Source organism: Oncorhynchus mykiss, chromosome 1 (genome assembly GCF_013265735.2).
Source record: "Oncorhynchus mykiss isolate Arlee chromosome 1, USDA_OmykA_1.1, whole genome shotgun sequence".
NCBI classification, from domain to species: Eukaryota; Metazoa; Chordata; class Actinopteri; order Salmoniformes; family Salmonidae; genus Oncorhynchus; species Oncorhynchus mykiss.
Window position 1 is genome coordinate 24,474,643 of NC_048565.1, and position 22,067 is coordinate 24,496,709.

Below are 22,067 nucleotides of genomic sequence, written 5' to 3' on the forward strand. Positions count from 1 at the left end.
CAGCAACAGGAAATGTGAATTGTTTATGCGGATTATAATAAATTGACGTTTTTCATTGAGGCAAATCAAGTCTCAAATTTCAACGTGGAAATTACAAACTTCAGAAGCCTTTTTAAAACTCAAACACACATTTCCTACATCGGTAGTGTTTGTGTATGCATGCTTTATGTTTGTGTATGTGCAAATATGTCTATGAAACTAAAAGTATGCATAGGATAGGATATTATACCGTTCATACCAGTGGCGGTTGGTGCTGTTTAAGATTAGGGAGGGAAAATTTGTTATGAGCATGGCCTTTTTTCTATTACAGCAAATTGGATGACTGTCATTCATATTCCATTCACCCAGCTCAACATCGATAGGTTTAGGCTACTACATGATACAAAAAATTTGCCCTATACCCATCATGAGGTTTCTACAACCTAGCCTACAAATTCAACTTTGTAACTTAGGTGCACAGGTCGAGAGACAAATTGGAGTAATCAAGGTGACAGTGACACATTCAGTACCGACTTGCACACTCTTGCCTGCATCTAGCTGATCTGGATGTAATCATTAGTCCAAACAGTTGCAAAACGTTCTGTTCTAAAACAAAGGTTCCTATTGGACAAACTCAGGTAGGTCCATCCCCGTTTCATTCCGTTTGCTTCCATTTAAAGAAAACAGAATCAGCGGAATGAATACACCCATGATCACCTGCACACACAGTTAACTTTCATAGCAGCCACATACAGCATCGTCACTATGCTCGTTGTATAATTTATTCTTGTATCAACTTTTGTAATGTTTCACTATTTGAATTGTTATGAAATTCACTGAGTAGGATGGTCCTCCCCTTCCTCCTCTGGTTCCTACAGTTTATGCGATGTGGCACTGTGGTTTGCATGTCTGTGTATTTGTGGGTTAGATACAGAGATAGAGAGGATGATGGTATGTGTCAGCTCTTGCACAATGCAGTGATATTTTTTCTATCATCCACACTGTTGAGGATTATGATTAGTTGAGTCTGGATAAGACACAGGGTTACTATTTGATAAAACAACTGGTGTTTTACTCTCCACTTGATCCTGCCATCTGTCACCCACCCCTCCGATGCAGAGGTCAGGAGTCAATCTGCTGCTGTGGGGAATGGGCTCTAGGTTGAAGATGACAAGGTTAAGACAACATAATACTGTAATTCTATGTGGCAGCATTTGAAAGTAAACAAATTCATTGGACCAGTGCTGTTGATAACTACTAGCGCCGTTGCTAACTTGCAACGCTGGTCCCATTTTCGCAAAACGTTATGGGATATTAGAATCCCGTTGTCTTAATCTTTGTCATCATCAACCTAGAATGGGCTGGGGAGATGGATGATGATGAGGATGGGAACCGGTTCTGCACTTTCTCTTCCTCTCCATCTTCCTCTGCTCTTCTTTTCACGATATCTCTCCTTTGCTTTCTCTCCATCTCTATCTCTCCTCTCCATCTCTCCTCCGCTCTTCTCTCAGCTGTCCCTGATTGAGAACCATACGCACCAGGGATACGCACCAGAATAAAAAGATCTCTACGGTCAGTGCGTGACAGCGATCTGATTTAAAGCTGGTAGCCAAAGCACAATCAAAATTATCATTGCTAAAACAGTGCCTATAGAAGGTATTCATGCTTATTCCAAATGTTGTCATGTTACAGACTGATTTCAAAATGGATTAAATATATTTTTCTCACCCATCTACACATAATACCCCATAATGACAAACTGAAATCATGTTCTTAGACATTTTTGCAAAATGATTGAAAATTAAATATAGAAATATCTAATTTACCGAAGGATTCCCACCCCTGAGTCAATACTTTGTAGAAACACCTTAGGCAGCGATTACAGATGTGAGTCTTTACAGGGTAAGTCTCTAAGAGCTTTCCACACCTGGATTGTGCAACATCTGTCCACTATTCTTTTCAGAATTCTTCAAGTTCTGTCAAATTGGTTATTGATCATTGCTAGACAACCATTTTCAGGTCTTGTCATAGATTTTCAAGTAGATTTAAATCAAAACTGTAACTCAGCCACTCAGGAACATTCACTGTCTTAGTGGTAAGCAACTCCAGTGTAGATTTGGTCTTGTGATTTAGGTTATTGTGCTGCTGAAAGATTAAATTATCTCCCAGTGTCTGGTGGTAAGAAGAATTAACCTGGTTTTCTTCTAGGATTTTGCCTGTGCTTAGCTCCATTCCTTAAATTTTTTTATCCTGAAAAACTCCCAGTCCTTAACGATTACAAGCATACCCATAACATGATGCATCCACCACTATGCTTGAAAATATGAAGAGTGGTATTCAGTAATTTTTATTGGATTTGCCCCAAACATAACACCTTGTATTCAGGACAAAAATGATATTGCTTTGCCAAGTTTTGTGCAGTATTACTTTAGTAATAGAAGCACAAGCATTTTGCTACACTCGCATTAACATCTGCTAACCATGTGTATGTGACAAATAACATTTGATTTGATTTGATTTGATTTAGTGCCTTGTTGCATGTTTTGGAATATTTGTTTTCTGTACAGGCTTCCTTCTTTTCACTCTGTTAATTAGGTTAGTTTTGTGGAGTAACTACAGTGTTGTTGATCCATCCTCAGTTTTCTCCTATCACAGCCAATAAAATCTGTAACTGTTTTAAAGTCATCATTGGCCTCTTGGTGAAATCTCTGAGTGGTTTCCTTAATCTCCAGCAACTGAGTTAGGAAAGACGCCTGTATCTTTGTAGTGACTAGGTGTATTGATACACCATCCATAGTGTAATTAAAAACTTTACCAGGCTCAAAGGGATATTCAATGTCTGTTTTTTGTTTGTTTTACCCATCTACCAATAGGTGCCCTTCTTTGTGAGGCATTGGAAAACCTTCCTTGTCTTTGTGGTTGAATCTTTGTTTGAAATTCACTGCTCGACTGAGGGATCCTATAGATACTGTGTGGAGTACAGAGATGAGGTAGTCATTCAAAAATTGTGTTAAACACTATTATTGCACACATAGTCCATGCAACTTAGTATGTGACCTAAGCATATTTTTACTCCTGAACTTATTTAGGATTGCCATAACAAATGGGTTGAATACATTGACTCAAGACATTTCAGATTTTTGGGAAAAATATCTATTTTCACATTATGGGTAATTATGTGTAGGTCAGTGACAAAAAAAATCGAAATGTAATCCATTTTAAATTTAGGCTGTAACACAACAAAATTTGGAAAAGGTTAAGGGGTGTGAATACTTTCTGAAGACACTGTACAAGGGATTTTTGAAAGCCAAGCATGTCGCCTCAATATGAATAGTAGTAATAACAGGTGTGATGCTGCATTGTCTTCTGTGTAAGCACATAGGGTTCAGAATGGAGAGCTATCTCTGTGTCATTTGCACATCAAGATACCAATATGATCAATCTGAATGCTATGCAGAGGGAAATTCCTCAGATTGTTGTATAACATGCATATACATCATTATCATCTTGGCAAAGTGGCACATACTCTATATTGAAGACAGAATAGTTCACAGTTAATAATGCTTAACTTCAACAAGCACTGACAGTTTCATATAGCAAAGAAAATATAAATAAAAGTGTAGATTTTTTTTATTTATTTTTTGTTTCTCTGTAATATTACTAGCCACCTAGCAATTTTATGAAGTTGACTTTAGCTAGCCCAGATAGGTTCCCAATTTCACAAACTCATAACCAATAAGTCATTTCAGGCTATCAATCAAGTTCGTGTAGTTAGCTTGTCTAACTATCTGAGCTGGCATGCCTGCTGGCAAGGTTGTTGGACTTCAAGCAATAATTAAATGTACTGAATAAGATTCAAATTGCTTTCACTCTTTTACGCAGATTTTAGCATCAATGCAGCATTTTTTTTAAAGAAACATTAGTCAGGAGCATACAGACAACTCAAGAGGTATGCTTAGATTTGCAGACACCTTTTTTTTTACATAGAATTAAGCATAATGATTATGGCTCAAGATTGCAGGAAACGGCTGTTTCAGGTGTCTGAAAAATGCTACATTCTCCAACCCCCTGTCATGATGCCCATGTCAAGACAGCTAAGAAGAGTTCACATTGTAATGGTTCATCATCGGACCAAACATACTCCCAGTCGTCCCCACTGCCATTTCAGCCCCGAGGAGAAGGTCACAAACAGCCCCTGGTGGGAGCTGCTACTGCTGCTGCCTGCACTTCACTCCAACATGGTCATGGTCATAGGTCCAGAGACAGATGCAGTTAGTGTTCCACCAGCCTCATCATAGGGCATAATCCTTGTCTAGCCGACAGAACCAGGCTGTGCATCCAAAATGGAATGCTATTCCCTGTATAGTGCACTATTTTTGACCAGAGCCCTATGGGCCATTTGAGATGCAGACAGGGGCTGCAGTCCAAACATGTTATTTTTACCCCCTCAGCCCTTAAGGTAGCCACTTTCCCTCGGGGGAATCCCCATCGTAACCAGATGCAGTTTGATAGCCATCTTCAGAGGAGGTTCAATTCACAAACGTTGCCCCGTCTGCCCTTGATTTAGCTCGAGGGAGCGAGTGAACAACTTGGTCACTTGCGGGGTTGATATGACCCACAATTCAATGCAAACTGTAGTCACATGTCAAAATCTGGTGGCTGCGAAGTGTCAGATTTAATCAACAAGGCCGGATTTTTGGCATGTCAGAAAAAAGTATGAAGCTAGCTTCCTAATATATATATATATATATATATATATATATATATATATATATATATATATATATATATATATATATATATATATATATATATATATATATATATATTATATATATATATATATATATTAGATATATATAGACATTGATTTTAGCATTGGCAAATTGGCTTAGTCTCGTAGTGAGGAGCCTGTAAAACGTAGCTTGATTCATAAACATATTTTGGGGGAATTCTGACATTTATTTGAATAAATTACCAAACTATAAAATTAGCTAGCCAGCTATGGGTAACTGTAGCTAGCTACCTGACAGGAGTGCTAGCTATATACGTTATCTTACTAGGTATATTAATAGCTTTAGGTTGGTTGTTTTTAAGCTCAACATCAAGATTTTCACTAAGGACAGTGCCTCTCAGATCATAGCTCTCCCTCGCTTGGGCAAGGGACATTTAAGGCACTTGGATGTGACGATGTAAAACGTAATTTGAGGGTTTAGGGCCGAGGGCGGTCTACTTTGAGTTTGAAACTCGGGGTTGATATGATAAACATAGCTGTGTTTACACAGGCAGCCCAAATCTCATATTAATTTCCACTAATTGATCTTTTGACCAATCACATACATCTTTTCACATCAGATCTTTTTCAGAGCTGATCTGATTGGTCAAAAGACCAATTAGTAAGAAAAAAATATCAGAAATGGGCTGCCTGTCTAATGCAGTCCATCTGTCCTTGATGACATAATGCATGACGTTACACAATATGACAGAAAGTATGGCATTAGCCATAGTGACAAACTGTGAGGGCACACATGATGACACAAACAGTGACCTTACACATAATGAGACACCATGTAACCAGATATGGTTTATAATCTTGTAACAGACTTTGATGCAACCTACATTACCTAATTAAGAGAGCTAATAGCATCAATATATCAATTTCTGATCTATTGACAGTTTTTCTTGGCGTCAGTCCTAAAGGGACTCACTATCTGCTTTGGATGTTAAAGTTGTTATCCTCAAAATTGAATTGACAGGGGCTGCATAATTCATTGGCAGGAGCTGCACAGTGCTTTCTATTTCTTAACACAATTACATTTTTACATGATCCTGATCCATTCAGAGAATGGCATCTGCATTTTCCAGCATGTTTTTACAAAAATACAGATTTTTCCCGCAAGGACATATACAAGATTCTACCCTCCACAACATAACCTTCACTCGAAATCAAAACTCCAAACCTACAACCTGGTTTTGGACAAAATTACCAGGAAGGATTCCTACTACCAATGATTCTTATTTCCAAGGTCTATACGGCAAATGCTCTGGCAAACCAATGACCAGCAAAAGAAGCACAAGAAACCTGAAAACACCATCCAAGCTGGACCTGAGTGAGTAAGATTTAGTCTGAAGCTACTTTTAAAGCCACGATATATTTTACTTTATAAGGACTGAATGCTAAGTTGAGGCTGCCAAGCTTCCTAGGACAGAACAGATCAGATCAATTAGCACTCAAGTGTGAAGTGAGAGGTGTCAAAGCCTCCCAAATGCAGAGGCCTTTGAATCCCCTCCATCTGTGCAGAGGTCATTACCATACAACAGCCCCTGGATTCAATTCAATTCAAGGGCTTTATTGGCATGGGAAACATGTGTTAACATTGCCAAAGCAAGTGAGGTAGATAATATATAAAGTGAATATATAAAGTGAAATAAACAATAAAAATTAACAGTAAACATTACACATACAGAATTGCATCTCTATTTTGAACTGACATGGAGCCAGGACACTTCAATTGTAAATGACCTCAATAAGAAACAGTATTGTTGCTTTGATCACATCAGAAGATATCCTCCTCGCAATCTCCAAAATACAACAGCCACAGGACAACTTTGTTTGGACGTCGTAAAAGATAATTTGCCGAAACTAAAGAGATATAGCTAGCTAGTACCTCCATTTACACGTTGGAAGAAAACGGTGGACAGAGACTTGATAGCTACGTTAGCTAGCTAGCTGGGGTTTTCTACAAGAAATTGGCCTCCCGAAAAAAGCTTCTCCCAAGTGGGTGTGACACCTACTCCTGTTGCCTGCTGCACTGTTGATTCCACCTGGCGATCTTTTCAAGTTGTTGTATTTGTTTCTTGTGCTTTATGCTATTTGCCTCATGACTATGAACTTGCTTGTTTACCCAACCATGGGACAGGCTATGTTTGTTCCCACACTCTGGACTCTGACTCTCTATTGACTGCATCACCGCCTGGTATGGAAACTGCTTGGGCATCTGACCGTAAGGCGATACAGAGGGTAGTGCATACTGCCCAGTACATCACTGTGGACAAGCTTCCTGCCATCCAGGACCTATATAATAAGCGGTGTCAGAGGAACTATTCATATTCATGAAATCACAAGTGCAATATTGCAAAACACAGTTTAGCCTTTTGTTAATCCATCTGTCGTCCATCTGTCGTCTCATTTTGAAATTATGCTTTACAGCGAAAGCAATACAAGCGCTTGTGTAAGTTTATCGATCGCTCGAGAAAACAATAAGTACACTTAGCATCAGGTAACTTGGTCACGAAAATCAGAAAAGCAATCACATGGTCCAAGCACACCAAGACAGTCATGAAGAGGGCACGACAAAACCTATTCCCCCTCAGGAGACTGAAAAGATTTGGCATGGGTTCTCAGATCTACAAAAGGTTCTACAGCTACACCATCGAGAGCATTGGTTGCATCACTGCCTGGTATGGCAACTGCTCGGCTTCTGACCGCAAGGCACTACAGAGGGTAGTGCGAACGGCCCAGTTCTGGGGCCAAGTTTCCTGCCATCCAGGACCTCTATACCAGGTGGTGTCAAAGGAAGGCCCTAAAAATGGTCAAAGACTCCTGCCACCCTGGTCATAGACTGTCTCTGCTACCACACAGCAAGTCTAAGTCCAAGAGGCTTCTAAACAGCTTCCACCCCCAAGACATAAGACTCCTAAACATCTAGTCAAATGGCTACCCAGACTATTTACACCCCCCCCCCCCCCCCCCCCCATTTATACCACTGCTACTTTCTGTTGTCGTCTATACATAGTCACTTTAATAACTCTACCTACATGTACAGTGCCTTGCGAAAGTATTCGGCCCCCTTGAACTTTGCGACCTTTTGCCACATTTCAGGCTTCAAACATAAAGATATAAAACTGTATTTTTTTGTGAAGAATCAACAACAAGTGGGACACAATCATGAAGTGGAACGACATTTATTGGATATTTCAAACTTTTTTAACAAATCAAAAACTGAAAAATTGGGCGTGCAAAATTATTCAGCCCTCTTAAGTTAATACTTTGTAGCGCCACCTTTTGCTGCGATTACAGCTGTAAGTCGCTTGGGGTATGTCTCTATCAGTTTTGCACATCGAGAGACTGAATTTTTTTCCCATTCCTCCTTGCAAAACAGCTCGAGCTCTGTGAGGTTGGATGGAGAGCATTTGTGAACAGCAGTTTTCAGTTCTTTCCACAGATTCTCGATTGGATTCAGGTCTGGACTTTGACTTGGCCATTCTAACACCTGGATATGTTTATTTTTGAACCATTCCATTGTAGATTTTGCTTTATGTTTTGGATCATTGTCTTGTTGGAAGACAAATCTCCATCCCAGTCTCAGGTCTTTTGCAGACTTTTGCAGACTCTTTTGCAGGTTTTCTTCCAGAATGGTCCTGTATTTGGCTCCATCCATCTTCCCATCAATTTTAACCATCTTCCCTGTCCCTGCTGAAGAAAAGCAGGCCCAAACCATGATGCTGCCACCACCATGTTTGACAGTGGGGATGGTGTGTTCAGCTGTGTTGCTTTTACGCCAAACATAACGTTTTGCATTGTTGCCAAAAAGTTCAATTTTGGTTTCATCTGACCAGAGCACCTTCTTCCACATGTTTGGTGTGTCTCCCAGGTGGCTTGTGGCAAACTTTAAACAACACTTTTTATGGATATCTTTAAGAAATGGCTTTCTTCTTGCCACTCTTCCATAAAGGCCAGATTTGTGCAATATACGACTGATTGTTGTCCTATGGACAGAGTCTCCCACCTCAGCTGTAGATCTCTGCAGTTCATCCAGAGTGATCATGGGCCTCTTGGCTGCATCTCTGATCAGTCTTCTCCTTGTATGAGCTGAAAGTTTAGAGGGACGGCCAGGTCTTGGTAGATTTGCAGTGGTCTGATACTCCTTCCATTTCAATATTATCACTTGCACAGTGCTCCTTGGGATGTTTAAAGCTTGGGAAATCTTTTTGTATCCAAATCCGGCTTTAAACTTCTTCACAACAGTATCTCGGACCTGCCTGGTGTGTTCCTTGTTCTTCATGATGCTCTCTGCACTTTTAACGGACCTCTGAGACTATCACAGTGCAGGTGCATTTATACGGAGACTTGATTACACACAGGTGGATTGTATTTATCATCATTAGTCATTTAGGTCAACATTGGATCATTCAGAGATCCTCACTGAACTTCTGGAGAGAGTTTGCTGCACTGAAAGTAAAGGGGCTGAATAATTTTGCACGCCCAATTTTTCAGTTTTTGATTTGTTAAAAAAGTTTGAAATATCCAATAAATGTCGTTCCACTTCATGATTGTGTCCCACTTGTTGTTGATTCTTCACAAAAAAAATACAGTTTTATATCTTTATGTTTGAAGCCTGAAATATGGCAAAAGGTCGCAAAGTTCAAGGGGGCCGAATACTTTCGCAAGGCACTGTACATCTACCTCAACTAACCGGTGCCCCCGCACATTGATTCTGAATTGGTACCCCCTGTATATAGTCTCACTATTGTTATTTTACTGCAGCTCTTTAATTACTTGTTACTTTTATCTCTTATTCTTATCCGTATTTTTTTGAAACTGCATTGTTGGTTAGGGGCTCATAAGTAAGCATTTCACTGTAAGCTCTACATCTTGATTTGATTTGTCCCCGCAGGAGGCCTTTTGACTTTTGGTAGGTCGTCATTGTAAATAAGAATTTATTCTTAACTGACTTGCCTAGTTAAATAAAGGTTAAATATAAATAAATAAACATAATCATTTATACTGTCACGACTTCTACCGAAGTCGTTGCCTCTCCTTGTTCGGGCGGTGCTCGGCGGTCGACGTCACCGGTCTTCTAGCCATAATTGATCCATTTTTCATTTTCCATTGGTTTTGTCTTGTCTTCCTAGACACCTGGTTTCAATCCCATTCAATACCTGTTGTGTATTTAACCCTCTGTTTCCCCTCATGTCTTTGTCAGAGATTGTTTTATGTCAGTATTTGTTTTTATGGTTGTATGGGTGCGCGGCGGGTCCTCGTATCCATGTTTATTTATGTATGTACATTTAGTGTTTGGAGCATGTTTAGTGGACATATATTAAAAGACTCCATTACACTCCGTTTGACTCTCCTGCGCCTGACTTCCCTACCACCTACACACACGACTCTGACATATACAGTCTTTGTAGCACAGTCTTGCCCCAGGGCCTCTGCCACACACACTCCAGGTTGTGCTGAATATGGTTTGGTGGCTCCGGGGTTAGGCTGAGGCCAGTGACCCTCCAGTGTTGTTAAACCCTCAACTGTTTCAATGAATGAATTAACAATTCATGATTTATTTATACAGAGTGGATTGCTTTCCTTTTTCACTCAACCTCTATTCAAATAAGGTTACCCCTCTGATTGCCTCCTGTGTCTAAAGATCGTTTACAGCACTGCTATTTGCTATGAATTCTGCTGATTGATAAACCATGTTTTGTCACTAAAACCAATTGGGGTTTTTGTTGTGTTATAATATAAACATGTCTCATTTTGACTGTTTCAACACACAGACACACCCATGAATCTCTGTTTTGCTGTAGTACATATTATGGCATGCACACAAGCCTATCAGAAACTATGTATCTGTGAAGCAGTATTTCTAACCATTGGGGGACATTAGTGAAATTAAGACCCATTTTGCTGACCACACTTTTCATCACAGTGAGTCATTGCACAGCTAATTCCCCTTCCATTTATTCTCTCCCTATTTCTCTTATACATTCTCTCTCTCTATCTCTCCCTCTGTGCTTCTTTCCTCCATCTTCTATCTGCAGGTTCTGATGCTGAGATAGTGGTGAGATCTACTTCTTCATAGATCTGACTCCCTGATGTCCATGGAACCTTTGTGACTGCAGCATTTAGTTCCACGTCGTCAAGATGATCTCCACCCAGAGATTATAGTTCATCCTTCCTCCATTGGAGGTCCACTGTTAAGAGGGGAGGGGGAGGATAAAGGAGCCTCCTGTTGTCAGAGAAAGAGCTTCAGAGCCTGCTGGTGAAAGCAAAGGGAACCATGTAGTGTCTTTTTCTCCACTCAGGGGGGAGGGTAGATTTGAGTTTAGTTTTTTCCCCATTGATTTTAGTGTAAAAGTGTTTTATGTGAGCCAGAGAAGAGATGGTCCTCCACACCTCTCCCTACTCTAGTGCCTTCCTACGGTGCCTCAGCAGCCTGTCATGGGGCTTCATCTTCCCCTGCTACTGGCTGCTGGACCGCCTGCTGTCCTCCTGCGTGGCAACCTCTCTGGAGAAGCGTCGGCGCTCCCAGGACCCCTGCTCCTTTGTGACGCTGTATGTGCTGGTGTCCACCCCGCTCTACCTGTTGCTCCTCCTGGCCTCGCTGCCCTTCGCTCTGCTGGGCTTCCTGCTGTGGGCTACCCTGCAGACGGCCCGCCATCCCTATCTCTACACCCACCGCCGCCCAGACAAGCACCAGGCCGAGCAGGGGGGTGTGGCGTCACTGGCCGACTGGAGGCCGCAGGGCCGCAGCTTCTGCTTCGGCAGTTCCAACGTGTGCCTACTGCCAGACTCCCTGGCACGCTTCAACAACCTGTCTGAGACCCAGCGCCGTGCCCGCGAGGTGGGCAAGCGCATCCGTAACGGGGCCAGCCGGCCGCAGATCAAGATATACATCGACTCCCCCACCAACACCTCCATCAGCGCAACTTCCTTCAGCAGCCTGGTCACAGGGTTCCGACGGACATCCTCCCTGGGCCAGCGGCCCGACAACACACCCGAGGCCGAGACCGAACCCGTAACCGACTGCCCAATACACACCACAGGTCCAAACTGCCCCATACACACTGCAGGTGCTGACTGCCCCATACACTCAAAAGGGGACCAGGGCTCCTCAGATTGTCCCATCCATGTAGCTGGTGGAGAGGACACACCAGAGTGCCCCCTTCACACTGCTGGTTCTCAGAACAACTCTGACTGTCCACTGCACACCACAGGGGCCCAGAACTCCCCAGACTGCCCCATGCATGCCTCGGGGGTCCAGATCAGTATCAGTGCCCCAGAGCCAGACCCCCCAGAGGCCGGGACAGGGAATCACCAAGGGGAAGGTGATGCAGAGAGCCTGACAGGGGGGGTGTCTTCTAACAACACCCTGTCCCACCGCACCTCCATGTTCAAGAAGCACTCGGGTCGCAAGCGGCGCCAAGGCGACGACGGATTCGACCATGAGATCTCTGCCTTCTTCCCTGCCAACCTGGACTTCCTGTGTCTGCAGGAAGTGTTTGACCACCGGGCCATGTCCAGGCTGAGGCAGCAGCTGCACCACTACTTCCCCTACATCCTGAGTGATGTGGGCCGCTACGCCTGGAAGGGCTGCTGCTCCCGCTTCAAGTTCCTGAACAGCGGCGTCATGATGGCCAGCCGCTATCCCATACTGGACGCCCACTACGAGTGCTACCCCAACGGCCGAGGGGAAGACGCCCTCGCAGCGAAAGGAGTCCTCTTTGTCAAGGTGAGGTGTTTTTTCTCTGTCTATCCTTCTGATAGCATTGGCAAGTGCTGTAAATAAATCTCTGTCAGTGTGTAAAAGGCTGAAGGAATAATAGTAATTAGGCTAGTACTTTTCAACCCGGTGAGTTTTACCAATGTGTTACTGCCTCTTATTGGGCCAGACTTTTGGTGAAGGACTTAAATGTCCTCCAGGCTGCATCCTCACTTCTGGCTGCTTCTTGAGGTTGGATCTGTCTCCTCTTTTGTTGGACAGATATATTCAATCTATCTGTCGCAGAAACAGTTTGAACAAAACAAAGTTGAATTATTTAGGCATAGTCCCCTGTAGCCTTGGCTTGGGGGGGATTTTGAAATTGAACATCTCTCTTGAAATCCTGGCAGACACCAGGACAAAAATGAATTTATTTTTATTCCTTTTATTCGGTCTCAAATAAAACTGTAGGCCTTAGTTTTCTTTTGAGGGTTGCAGATATGTGTCTACCCTCTGTTCAAAGGGTGGTGTCATTTCAGCAGTTTTTGCTATTCCCATATTTTTGTATTTGATTATAATTAGGTGGGCTGTCTTTGAAGTTCTCAAACAAGCAAGGTCTCTTTTTGTATGTTGTAGTGACACTAAAACAGTTTCAAGAACAACATTTGAATTGGCACAGGGCAACAGGAGCTTATTGAGCCTATTTGATCTTCCTTTTTAAGGATAATCTTCTATTACAGCTGTCTTTGGGCTTTCGAGTTGCTCCAAAACTACAGATTCGCAACTTTTCCTAAAACATACATTAAAACATACATTTGGCTAGAATGTTAGTCACTCCCATTCCCAGCAGTGAGCTATGGTAGTCTGCTGCCGTAGCAGCGCTGTGCCGTGTGCTGTGGGTGACTGACGAGGCACTGTGTGTTGACTTCATTGGGGAGAGTGATGACAGGCAGATCGGAGAAGAGTTTTAGTTTAGTGATCACTAATCTGCATGGCTGAGGCTGTGTGGCTGGGGCTGAGGCTATTGTGGTTGGGGCTGGGGCCTGGGGCTGTGTGTCTGGGGCTGAGGCTATTGTGGTTGGGGCTGGGGCCTGGGGCTGTGTGGCTGGGGCTGAGGCTGTGTGGCTGGGGCTGAGGCTATTGTGGTTGGGGCTGAGGCTGTGTGGCTGGGGCTGAGGCTGTGTGGCTGGGGCTGTGGGGCTGGGGCCTGGGGCTGTGTGGCTGGGGCTGAGGCTGTGTGGCTGGGGCTGGGGCTGGCGCCTGGGGCTGTGTGGCTGGGGCTGAGGCTGTTGTGGTTGGGGCTGAGGCTGTTGTGGTTGGGGCTGAGGCTGTGTGGCTGGGGCTGAGGCTGTGTGGCTGGGGCTGAGGCTATGTGGCTGGGGCTGGGACTGAGGCTGTGTGGCTGAGAATGGGTCTGTGGCTGTAGCGATGGCTATGTAGGGAATAGAGTGCCATTTGGAATGCATCCCTGGTTCTGGCTGGGCTTCAGGTCCTGCTGGGGCAGCTCAGCCTGAAGGTGGTGATGGATCTGAAAGATGCTAGGAGGCTGACAGGCCTGCTAGATACTGTAGGCACCAAGTAGTTCTACCACTCTGACACCCAGGTTTGATACCTGCCCCTGCTAGCTATTGCTTCAGATAACAAGCTCACATGGTGTTGCCTCTAAGTGCCTCCCTCCCTCTTCCCCAGGGTCATTATCGGTCACCATCTCACTGTCTCCAGAGCTGTAGTATTGACCCCTATCTGCAGGGTTCTAATACAGCTTGACCCCAAAGACTAGCAGGCTTCAGCAGTAGCGGTGTGTGTGTAAAATCACAGAGGAAGCCAAGCCAGTAGAAAAGCCATATTACAACCTATGTTGTGATATTTACGTTGTTTGCTCTATAACCGTTAGTTCATACGCCACAGTGATATACAATAAGGCTGTGACAACAAAACGGCAACAGTCACACAGTGGCGGAATAAATTCAACTAAACATACAACATGTGTTTCGTCACAAAACCTTTCCGCTGAACCCGCTGAACTCCACAGAGCAAATATTGCATGTGACAAACTGTTATATGACCTTCAGCATGGTCAAGCAAGTTAATGTTTTCGACAGTTTACTAAACAACTACTGATTTAGAACCACGGAGTTACCCGTTCGTTCGTCAGCACAAAGACAACAGGAGCACTGCCTCAACTATTTCAGAACCATTTCAACTTAAACATTAAAACATCATCAAATCAACAAGGCTATTATGCTTAGTTTAATACACTAAAAGTAAACTTAAAGATATATTGTGGCTGTCCATGGTACTGATTTTTGTGTGTGTGTGTGTGTGTGTGTGTGTGTGTGTGTGTGTGTGTGTGTGTGTGTGTGTGTGTGTGTGTGTGTGTGTGTGTGTGTGTGTGTGTGTGTGTTTGTGCTTGCACAAGTAAAAAAAAATTTTTACTCACCCTACTTGTAGACTAGTTGAGCACCAATACCATCCTCCACTCTCTATGGCTCTGTCATAGGCTGCCTAGTTAAAATGCTTGCTAACCTAACTTTCCCGCGTGGGTAGCAATGAACCAGCTAAGTTAGCTAGCTAGTTAACCTGAGCCTACTAGGCTAGATATTGAACTTCAATCGTCTCAGGCCAGTGGTACAACGTTTTATTTATGATTAGATCATAATCGTCCTCATAATCATTGGCCTGTACAGAGAATTAAGTCAAAACCACATCTAAATCCCCATCTCCATCCATGGTTTAGGAAAGTGCCGATTTAGCAAGCTAGCTACTGCAGGACATCAACACAAGCAGGCCAGAAACTAAAATTAAGTTTTGCTTAGGATGTGATTTGATTGTTTTGAAGCCAAATCCAAACTGGATTTTCGCTGCACCAGGACAGCCCACAGTTGAGCTCAGCTCAACACTGATTGGCTAATTAGTTTATAATTATTTTATCAACCGAGGCCAAATGCTTGCTGGCATCAATCATCAAATGCTACGGCCGCAACATGTCATACTCTTTTGGTCCAGACAGCATCAGATACATGGTCTATACATACTGAGACAGAGGGGGCGCTGTTTCACTGTCCAGACAGCATCAGATACATGGACTACACATACTGAGACAGAGGGGTGCTGTGATAAAAAAATTAAAATAAATTGGTGAAATATTTGGGGATGCCTGGCTTCCCTTGGCATCCATGAATACATGCCACTGGGCTTCAGAAACAATTATGTATCCCAGGGATATTTCTCTCTAAGCTTGGGAGTCTTGTGACCAAATCAATATTACAGGGTCATTTCCTACAACAGTCTATGGTGTAAGCAGACCTACATGAAGTGAAAGTGGCAGATTTCACTTCCAATACAAAGTGACAGACTCAAACATTACAAAGACATGAGCTCTGGAGGCAAAAGGAAGGAGGGAGGAAGGGAGGGAAGGAGGGAGGAAGGGAGGGATATGGGGAGGAGAGTGTGCAGAGATATTAACTTAATTAAAAATGTCTCCCTGAAGAGTGAGCAACCCAGTAATTAAATAATTTGAGTCTCAACAATTAGCCCTCTATTTATTATTTAAAACCGCAAAGGACAAGGGTGAAGAAGGTGCGTGTGTGTGTGTGTGTGTGTGTGTGTGTGTGTGTGTGTGTGTGTGTGTGTGTGTGTGTGTGTGTGTGTGCGTGCGTGCGTGCGTGCGTGCGTGCGTGCGTGCGTGCGTGCGTGCATGTGTTGTTTGAATTACAGAGAAAACCTCAAAACAGGGCCAGGCCCACTCAAAGCTCACATCAAATGGAAATCAATTAAATAAATAAACCCATAGCTTCTCCTCTCAGTGCTGAGGTCGACTCCATTTGTTGATTTAAATCACCTTCCCTCCTGGTGGATAAAGGGCTTTGCTGTTACTCTGCATGTGTCAATGTGAAAGTCTATTTAAGCATTGAACACAGTAATGGTGTACTGTAGAGGTATTGGCCCCTCTCTCTAGCCTCCATGATGAGAGAGACAAAGGTCTGGGTGCAGGAGAATTTAAAGTGGGTCACATATCTAGTCCTTTGGAATCACATGGACCTTTTACCCTGCTACTAGTTTAGTCAGTTCCAATTATCATAATCATCATTATAATATATTTATTTTCTCACACAGCCTACGTAAAACACAAACACACAGCGACACACACACATGTGCACACACACACACACATTTAAGCGCGCACACACACACAAGAGGCCCGAGACACATACCCCTGATTCCCTTCAGGCCTGTTGTCAGTTTCAGAGCACACACTTACCCAAGCATGGATAAGCCTCTGAAATATTCATACACAGGGATACAGTCAGGGAATGAGAGAGGAGATGAAAGAGAGAGAGAGAGAGAGAGAGAGAGAGAGAGAGGGGGGGGGGGACAGGGGGGGGGGGGAGACAGGGACATGGTGAGAGGGTTGGGGAGGCAGCAGCTCCAGCTCTACAGACGGGTCAGAGACAGTACAGTGTGTCAGGTTATGGCTGGACATAGAGTTTACTGCATCTTAATTGAGTTAATGTTGCAAATCTCTGTGGGATGGAAATGTCACTGAATTTATTATGTTTGAGGTCTAAAATGTAAAGCTTGCATTTCATATTAAAGTCTAGCTAAGTGGGTTAATGCTTTATTGGTCCTCAGCATTTACTGTGAGGGCCTTGATGGTGAGACCAAGCCAAGACTGCAATTCAGTGATTGGATGACTGCACAGTGTCTGAACAGAGAACTTGAATACACTGTAATCAAATCTAATCCAATTTACAATAGCCCTGATCACAGAGGAGACCTATTCAGAGATCTCCTCATAAAGGTCTTTAAAGAGACCTTGACTGATTCTGCGCGAGACTTCAGAACACTGTGTGTTTCCAACCCACACAATCAAATACTCTAATCGGCCCCTGTACCCTACACCCCTCTGTGTAGTCCACCCATTCCTTACACTCAAGAGCACCAGTCCATCCATTCAGTATCCATTTTTGGCCCAGTCTCACAGACCCAGTGTAATCTGCAGTAAAAGCCTCTCCATTCATTCCACGCTCATCATAGCCAATTCAGGGCTGTAAATCAAGACAGTGATGGACAGACTGTCTCCACTGAGGGGATTTCAAAGAGGGACAATGTCAGAGAAAAGAGTGTTGGAGAGGGGAGACGAGAGGGAGGGAGAGGAGACAGATGGAGGATGAGAGTTTTGCGATTGGGCCAATGACAGAGAAGGTGGTGTAAATGCGGTATTAAATGTTTTCTAATTCAATATTCAATCAACTTGTTGACAGAGATATTTAACTTCCTCTTTGTCTCTCCCTATTCTCTACAGGTGCAGGTAGGCACCTCCCATCAGGAGCAAAGAGTTGTGGGATATCTCACCTGCACTCATCTGCATGCCATTGAAGGTACGTTGAGAACAATACACATCCACAAAGCAATACATTTTGAGCTGCTTTTTTAATTGGATCCCAGCCATAACACTTATTCTCTCTAGTGTCTGAATGGGTCTATTCTGGCTCTGTGGTCTAATGTGAATATCAGAGAGAAATAGGACAAATGTTATAGGATAAAAAAAGGGTGTGAGTGTGATTGTACCTGTACAGGTGAGTGTGTGAACACAACAGTCGTAGGCAGATGGTTTAAGGTGGTTAGTGTGTAGTAGACTACTCAGCTTTCTACCTCGGTGTATATGATAAATGGATGCATCAAACCCGCACACATCCTCTGTTCCCATGGAGACAAGCTCAAGCTGTTTTAAGTGTCAGGCCTATTTAAAGCCTCTGGTCTCTGGGTCTAATTTTTTACCAAGACAGATCTCTCTGCTATTTCTGGAGCCTCCCATGTCTCTGAGAGTCTGCTCACTCAGCTAATTATAGAACTACGGCTATTTCTAAAGACAACTTAAACATATGGGAGAGAGTACAAGAAAAGCCTCATTATGTTCTGGGTGATGCTGCACACTACAGTATACATCTTTGCAACGGGGCACATTTTTATTGCTGTTTGTTTTTCATGGCCCATTTTTCCCTTCTTACTGCTTGTTCTGTGTGTGTGTGTGTGTGTGTGTGTGTGTGTGTGTGTGTGTGTGTGTGTGTGTGTGTGTGTGTGTGTGTGTGTGTGTGTGTGTGTGTACTTGTGCATTTTACTTCTGTTTATTTTGGCCTTTGCTGCTTGTGCAGGCAGAGGCAACTATTATATTACTGTCTACATTTAGAACACATGTTTGCATTGTCTTGTTGACTCATAAATGATCAGCATTGAATATACGTCATCCAGGGTTCCTGACAATCCCTGCTCTTCCCCCATACAAATACGTTTAGTAGCATGGTCATCCTCGCTGGCTAAGCTATGCTAAGCCACTCAATTGTTTTATTTCCATCCCCCACACCCTCCTCTCTCTCACCCTGTCTCTCTCTCTCTCTCTGTCTCTCTCCCTGTCTCTCTCTCCATCTCTCAGGAGATGCAGCTGTGCGTTGTGAGCAGTTGGATCTGCTCTTGGTGTGGGGGGCGGAGTTCCGCAAGATGACGTCCCGCCCCTCGGAGGAGAAGGGTCTGGAGGACCAGGTGGCCTTTGATGTTGTCCTCGGCGACCTCAATTTCGACAACTGCTCCTCAGGTAGCTAGCTGTCTGACTGCGTGAAAATCTTCTGTTCTCTGACATCCTGCAGAAATTGTACTTGTGGGTGTTGTACATATAATTTTATGTATCTAGACCAATGTCTGGTGGATCTGTACAGACAAGCACCTCTTTGTTTCTCATTGCACCCCTCTATTTCAGAGGATAAACTGGAGCAGCAGCATGCTGTCTTCACCCAGTACAAAGACCCATGTCGCCTGGGGCCAGGGGAGGACAAGCCTTGGGCTCTGGGTGAGTGGATAGAAGTTTGGGCTGGTACTGGAGGAAGTGGGTGTGCTCGTGTCAGGGAACTAGGCTTTGCCTCTTTAGAAAAAGCTTGATTTCCTATAGCAGCCAATCTGGGCACACACTGTGCAGACCAAAAATAAGTACAATAGATGTTGGCATAAACCTGGAGAATTATGGTCTGGAACCGAATCTAAAGGAGAGGGAACATTATCTAGGACACAGTGATGTTTGGCAAGTGCTATATGCTGTGAGAGATGGAAGGATGGATGTTGGCGTATATTCAACCAAGCCAAGTTTATTGTGCACTAGAGCCAATGTGTAGATATATAGGAGTTTACAGTCCTTCAGAAAGTATTCCTACCCCGTGATTTACTCCACGTTTTGCGGTGTTACAGCCTGAATTCAAAATGTTTTTTCTTACCCATCTACACACACAATACCAGCTAATGACAAAGTGAAAACATGCTTTTGGAAATTTAGCACATGTATTGAAAATGAAATACAGAAATGCTTTGGCTGGTCCAGTCAAGGACTTTCACATTCTTGTTCTGAAGCCATTCCAGCATTGCTTTGTCTGTATGCTTGGGGTCATTGTCCTGTTGGAACGTAAATCTTCACCCCCCAGTCTAAGGTTGTTTGCACCCTGAAGCAGGTTTTCATCAAGGATTTGTCTGTTTGGCTCCATTCATTGTTCCCTCTATTCTTATCTGTCTCCCAGTCCCTGCTGATGAAAAGCATCCTAATAGCATGATGCTGTGCCTGGTTTCCTCCAGACATACCGTTTTGCATTCAGGCTAAAGAGTTACATTTTTGTCTCATCAGACCACAGACTCCTTCACGTGCCTTTTTGCGAACTCCAGGCGTGTTTTCATGTGCCTTTCTCTCAGGAGTAGCTTCCGTCTGGCCGCTCTCCCATAAAGCCCAGATTGGTGATGTAGAGTGATGTAGAGACAGGCAGGTTCTCCAATCTCAGTCAAGGAACTATGTAGGTCTGTTAGAGTGGTCATTGGGTTCTTTCTTTCCAAGTTGCTCAGTTTGGTTGGACATCCAGCTCTAGGCAGAGTTTGGGGAGTTCCATATTTGTTTTATTTAGCCATGATGGAGACCACTGTGATCTTGGAAACTTTCAACACTCTCGAAATAGTTTTATACCCTTTTATACCCAGATAAACACTACCATTCAAACGTTTGGGGTCACTTAGAAATGTCCTTGTTTTTGAAAGAAAAGCACATCAGAAAAACAGTGTAGTGTGTATGTGTGTGTTAACAGGTACACTACTGGACACCAGTGGGCTTTATGACGAGGAGGTCAGCTCACCAGAGAGTTTACAAAAGTAAGTAAAACAACGAATATCAACACACACACACACACACACACACACACACACACACACACACAGGTAGACAATACATATACACATATTAATATCTGTTGAAATTGTATGGTATTTTTAAGTTGTTTATTGGTTGTTTTTGTTGACAGAGTGATGGAGAATGAGGAGGGGAGGAAGGAATACCTGGTGTTCCCCACCAATAAAAACCACTGTCCTAATCAGAAGGGCAGAAAAATCCCCCTGAAAGGCAATGGGAGGAGGATCGACTACATCCTTTACAGAGAGGAGGTGCAGCAGGACTGGAAAGTGGTACGTAAATCCTGGCTAAAGACCCTGTAGATACCAAGGAGGTTGTGATGTAGAAACATGCAAAGAGAGGAGACTGAGCATCAAGACCAGATCAAACAAACTGGGAAAGGAGAGTTAGGGTTAGGTCAATGTTTTCATCATTAGAAAACCAAATGACTTTATTTGCATAGATTGCAAATCTGTGCAGGACAACATCTCGTACTACTGCTGTAGTTTTTCTCATTATCAATCGTTGCACTGAACTGCCCCCTTGTGATTAAACTTGGCTATGGCAGGAATTCTGGTCGACATACATTTTCAGATACACACAGTGGTGCAGAATATTATGATTTAAAATGCACTGTGTTGTAATCTAGTATTATGCTGACTTTATATAATTAATCTGTAATCCCATAATGTTGTATCATGAAATTATTGTGGCGACGTCATGAACCTTCTCTCTGTCGCCACCTGCAGGACATTGAAGAGTTCAGCTTCATCACCCAGCTAGCCGGCCTCACTGACCACCTGTCTGTGGCCATGCGTCTGGCTGTGTCCACGGGAGAGGAGGAACCTTAGAATGGGGAGGGAAGAGAGAGAGAGAGAGAACGAAAGGGACTCAGGCCTGAGAACTACAGAGCTTGACAAAGAAAATAAAGATGGATACAAAGAGGAAGAAAGAGAAGAGCAGATACAGAGGAATCATGTGATCCAGATGGAACCTGATGGAGAGAGAAAGGAGTGGTTGTTGTGTGTGTCAGAGGTCTGGACTGGGCCTAATGTGGATCTGAGAGACTGAGCCAAAGACTTAAACACACAGACAGTTTCAGTTTGACTCACGCACCTACAGGCCACCGTACTGTATCACCTCTGGTCCTCGTGGACTATCAGCTCCCTGATGATGGAGTCCCAATGATTGATTTACTATAAATAATTTCCTGTATTTAGGGAGTATTTTGTTTTTAGGCCTCATTTATGTTTGACCTTTTTATGTTTTTACTTTTTGGGCTCGGAGGTGTCAAATCTTTGTTCTTCATTTCTATGATAAAAAAATGGCAACATTTGTATGACTCATGGAATCTAGAGTGTAGCCTGGCTTTCTATGGCCCTCTGTGTTTCTCTGTTGGTGTTTGTTCTTGTCAA

The 22,067-nt window shown here is 43.4% G+C and overlaps 1 protein-coding gene across 1 annotated transcript in view; it reads left to right on the forward strand.

Moving 5' to 3' along the window:
* Positions 1 to 21,987, forward strand: part of LOC110514161 (sphingomyelin phosphodiesterase 3) — a 41,590-nt gene extending 19,603 nt beyond the window's left edge. Inside the window, exons 2-8 of the mRNA XM_021593712.2 lie at positions 10,801 to 12,491; positions 17,767 to 17,842; positions 18,895 to 19,053; positions 19,216 to 19,305; positions 20,573 to 20,636; positions 20,786 to 20,945; positions 21,402 to 21,987. Coding sequence (XP_021449387.2) covers positions 11,142 to 12,491; positions 17,767 to 17,842; positions 18,895 to 19,053; positions 19,216 to 19,305; positions 20,573 to 20,636; positions 20,786 to 20,945; positions 21,402 to 21,503 — 2,001 coding nt within the window. The 5' untranslated portion in view covers positions 10,801 to 11,141 and the 3' untranslated portion in view covers positions 21,504 to 21,987. The remainder of the gene's footprint in view (positions 1 to 10,800; positions 12,492 to 17,766; positions 17,843 to 18,894; positions 19,054 to 19,215; positions 19,306 to 20,572; positions 20,637 to 20,785; positions 20,946 to 21,401) is intronic.
* The last annotated feature ends 80 nt before the right edge of the window (positions 21,988 to 22,067 follow it).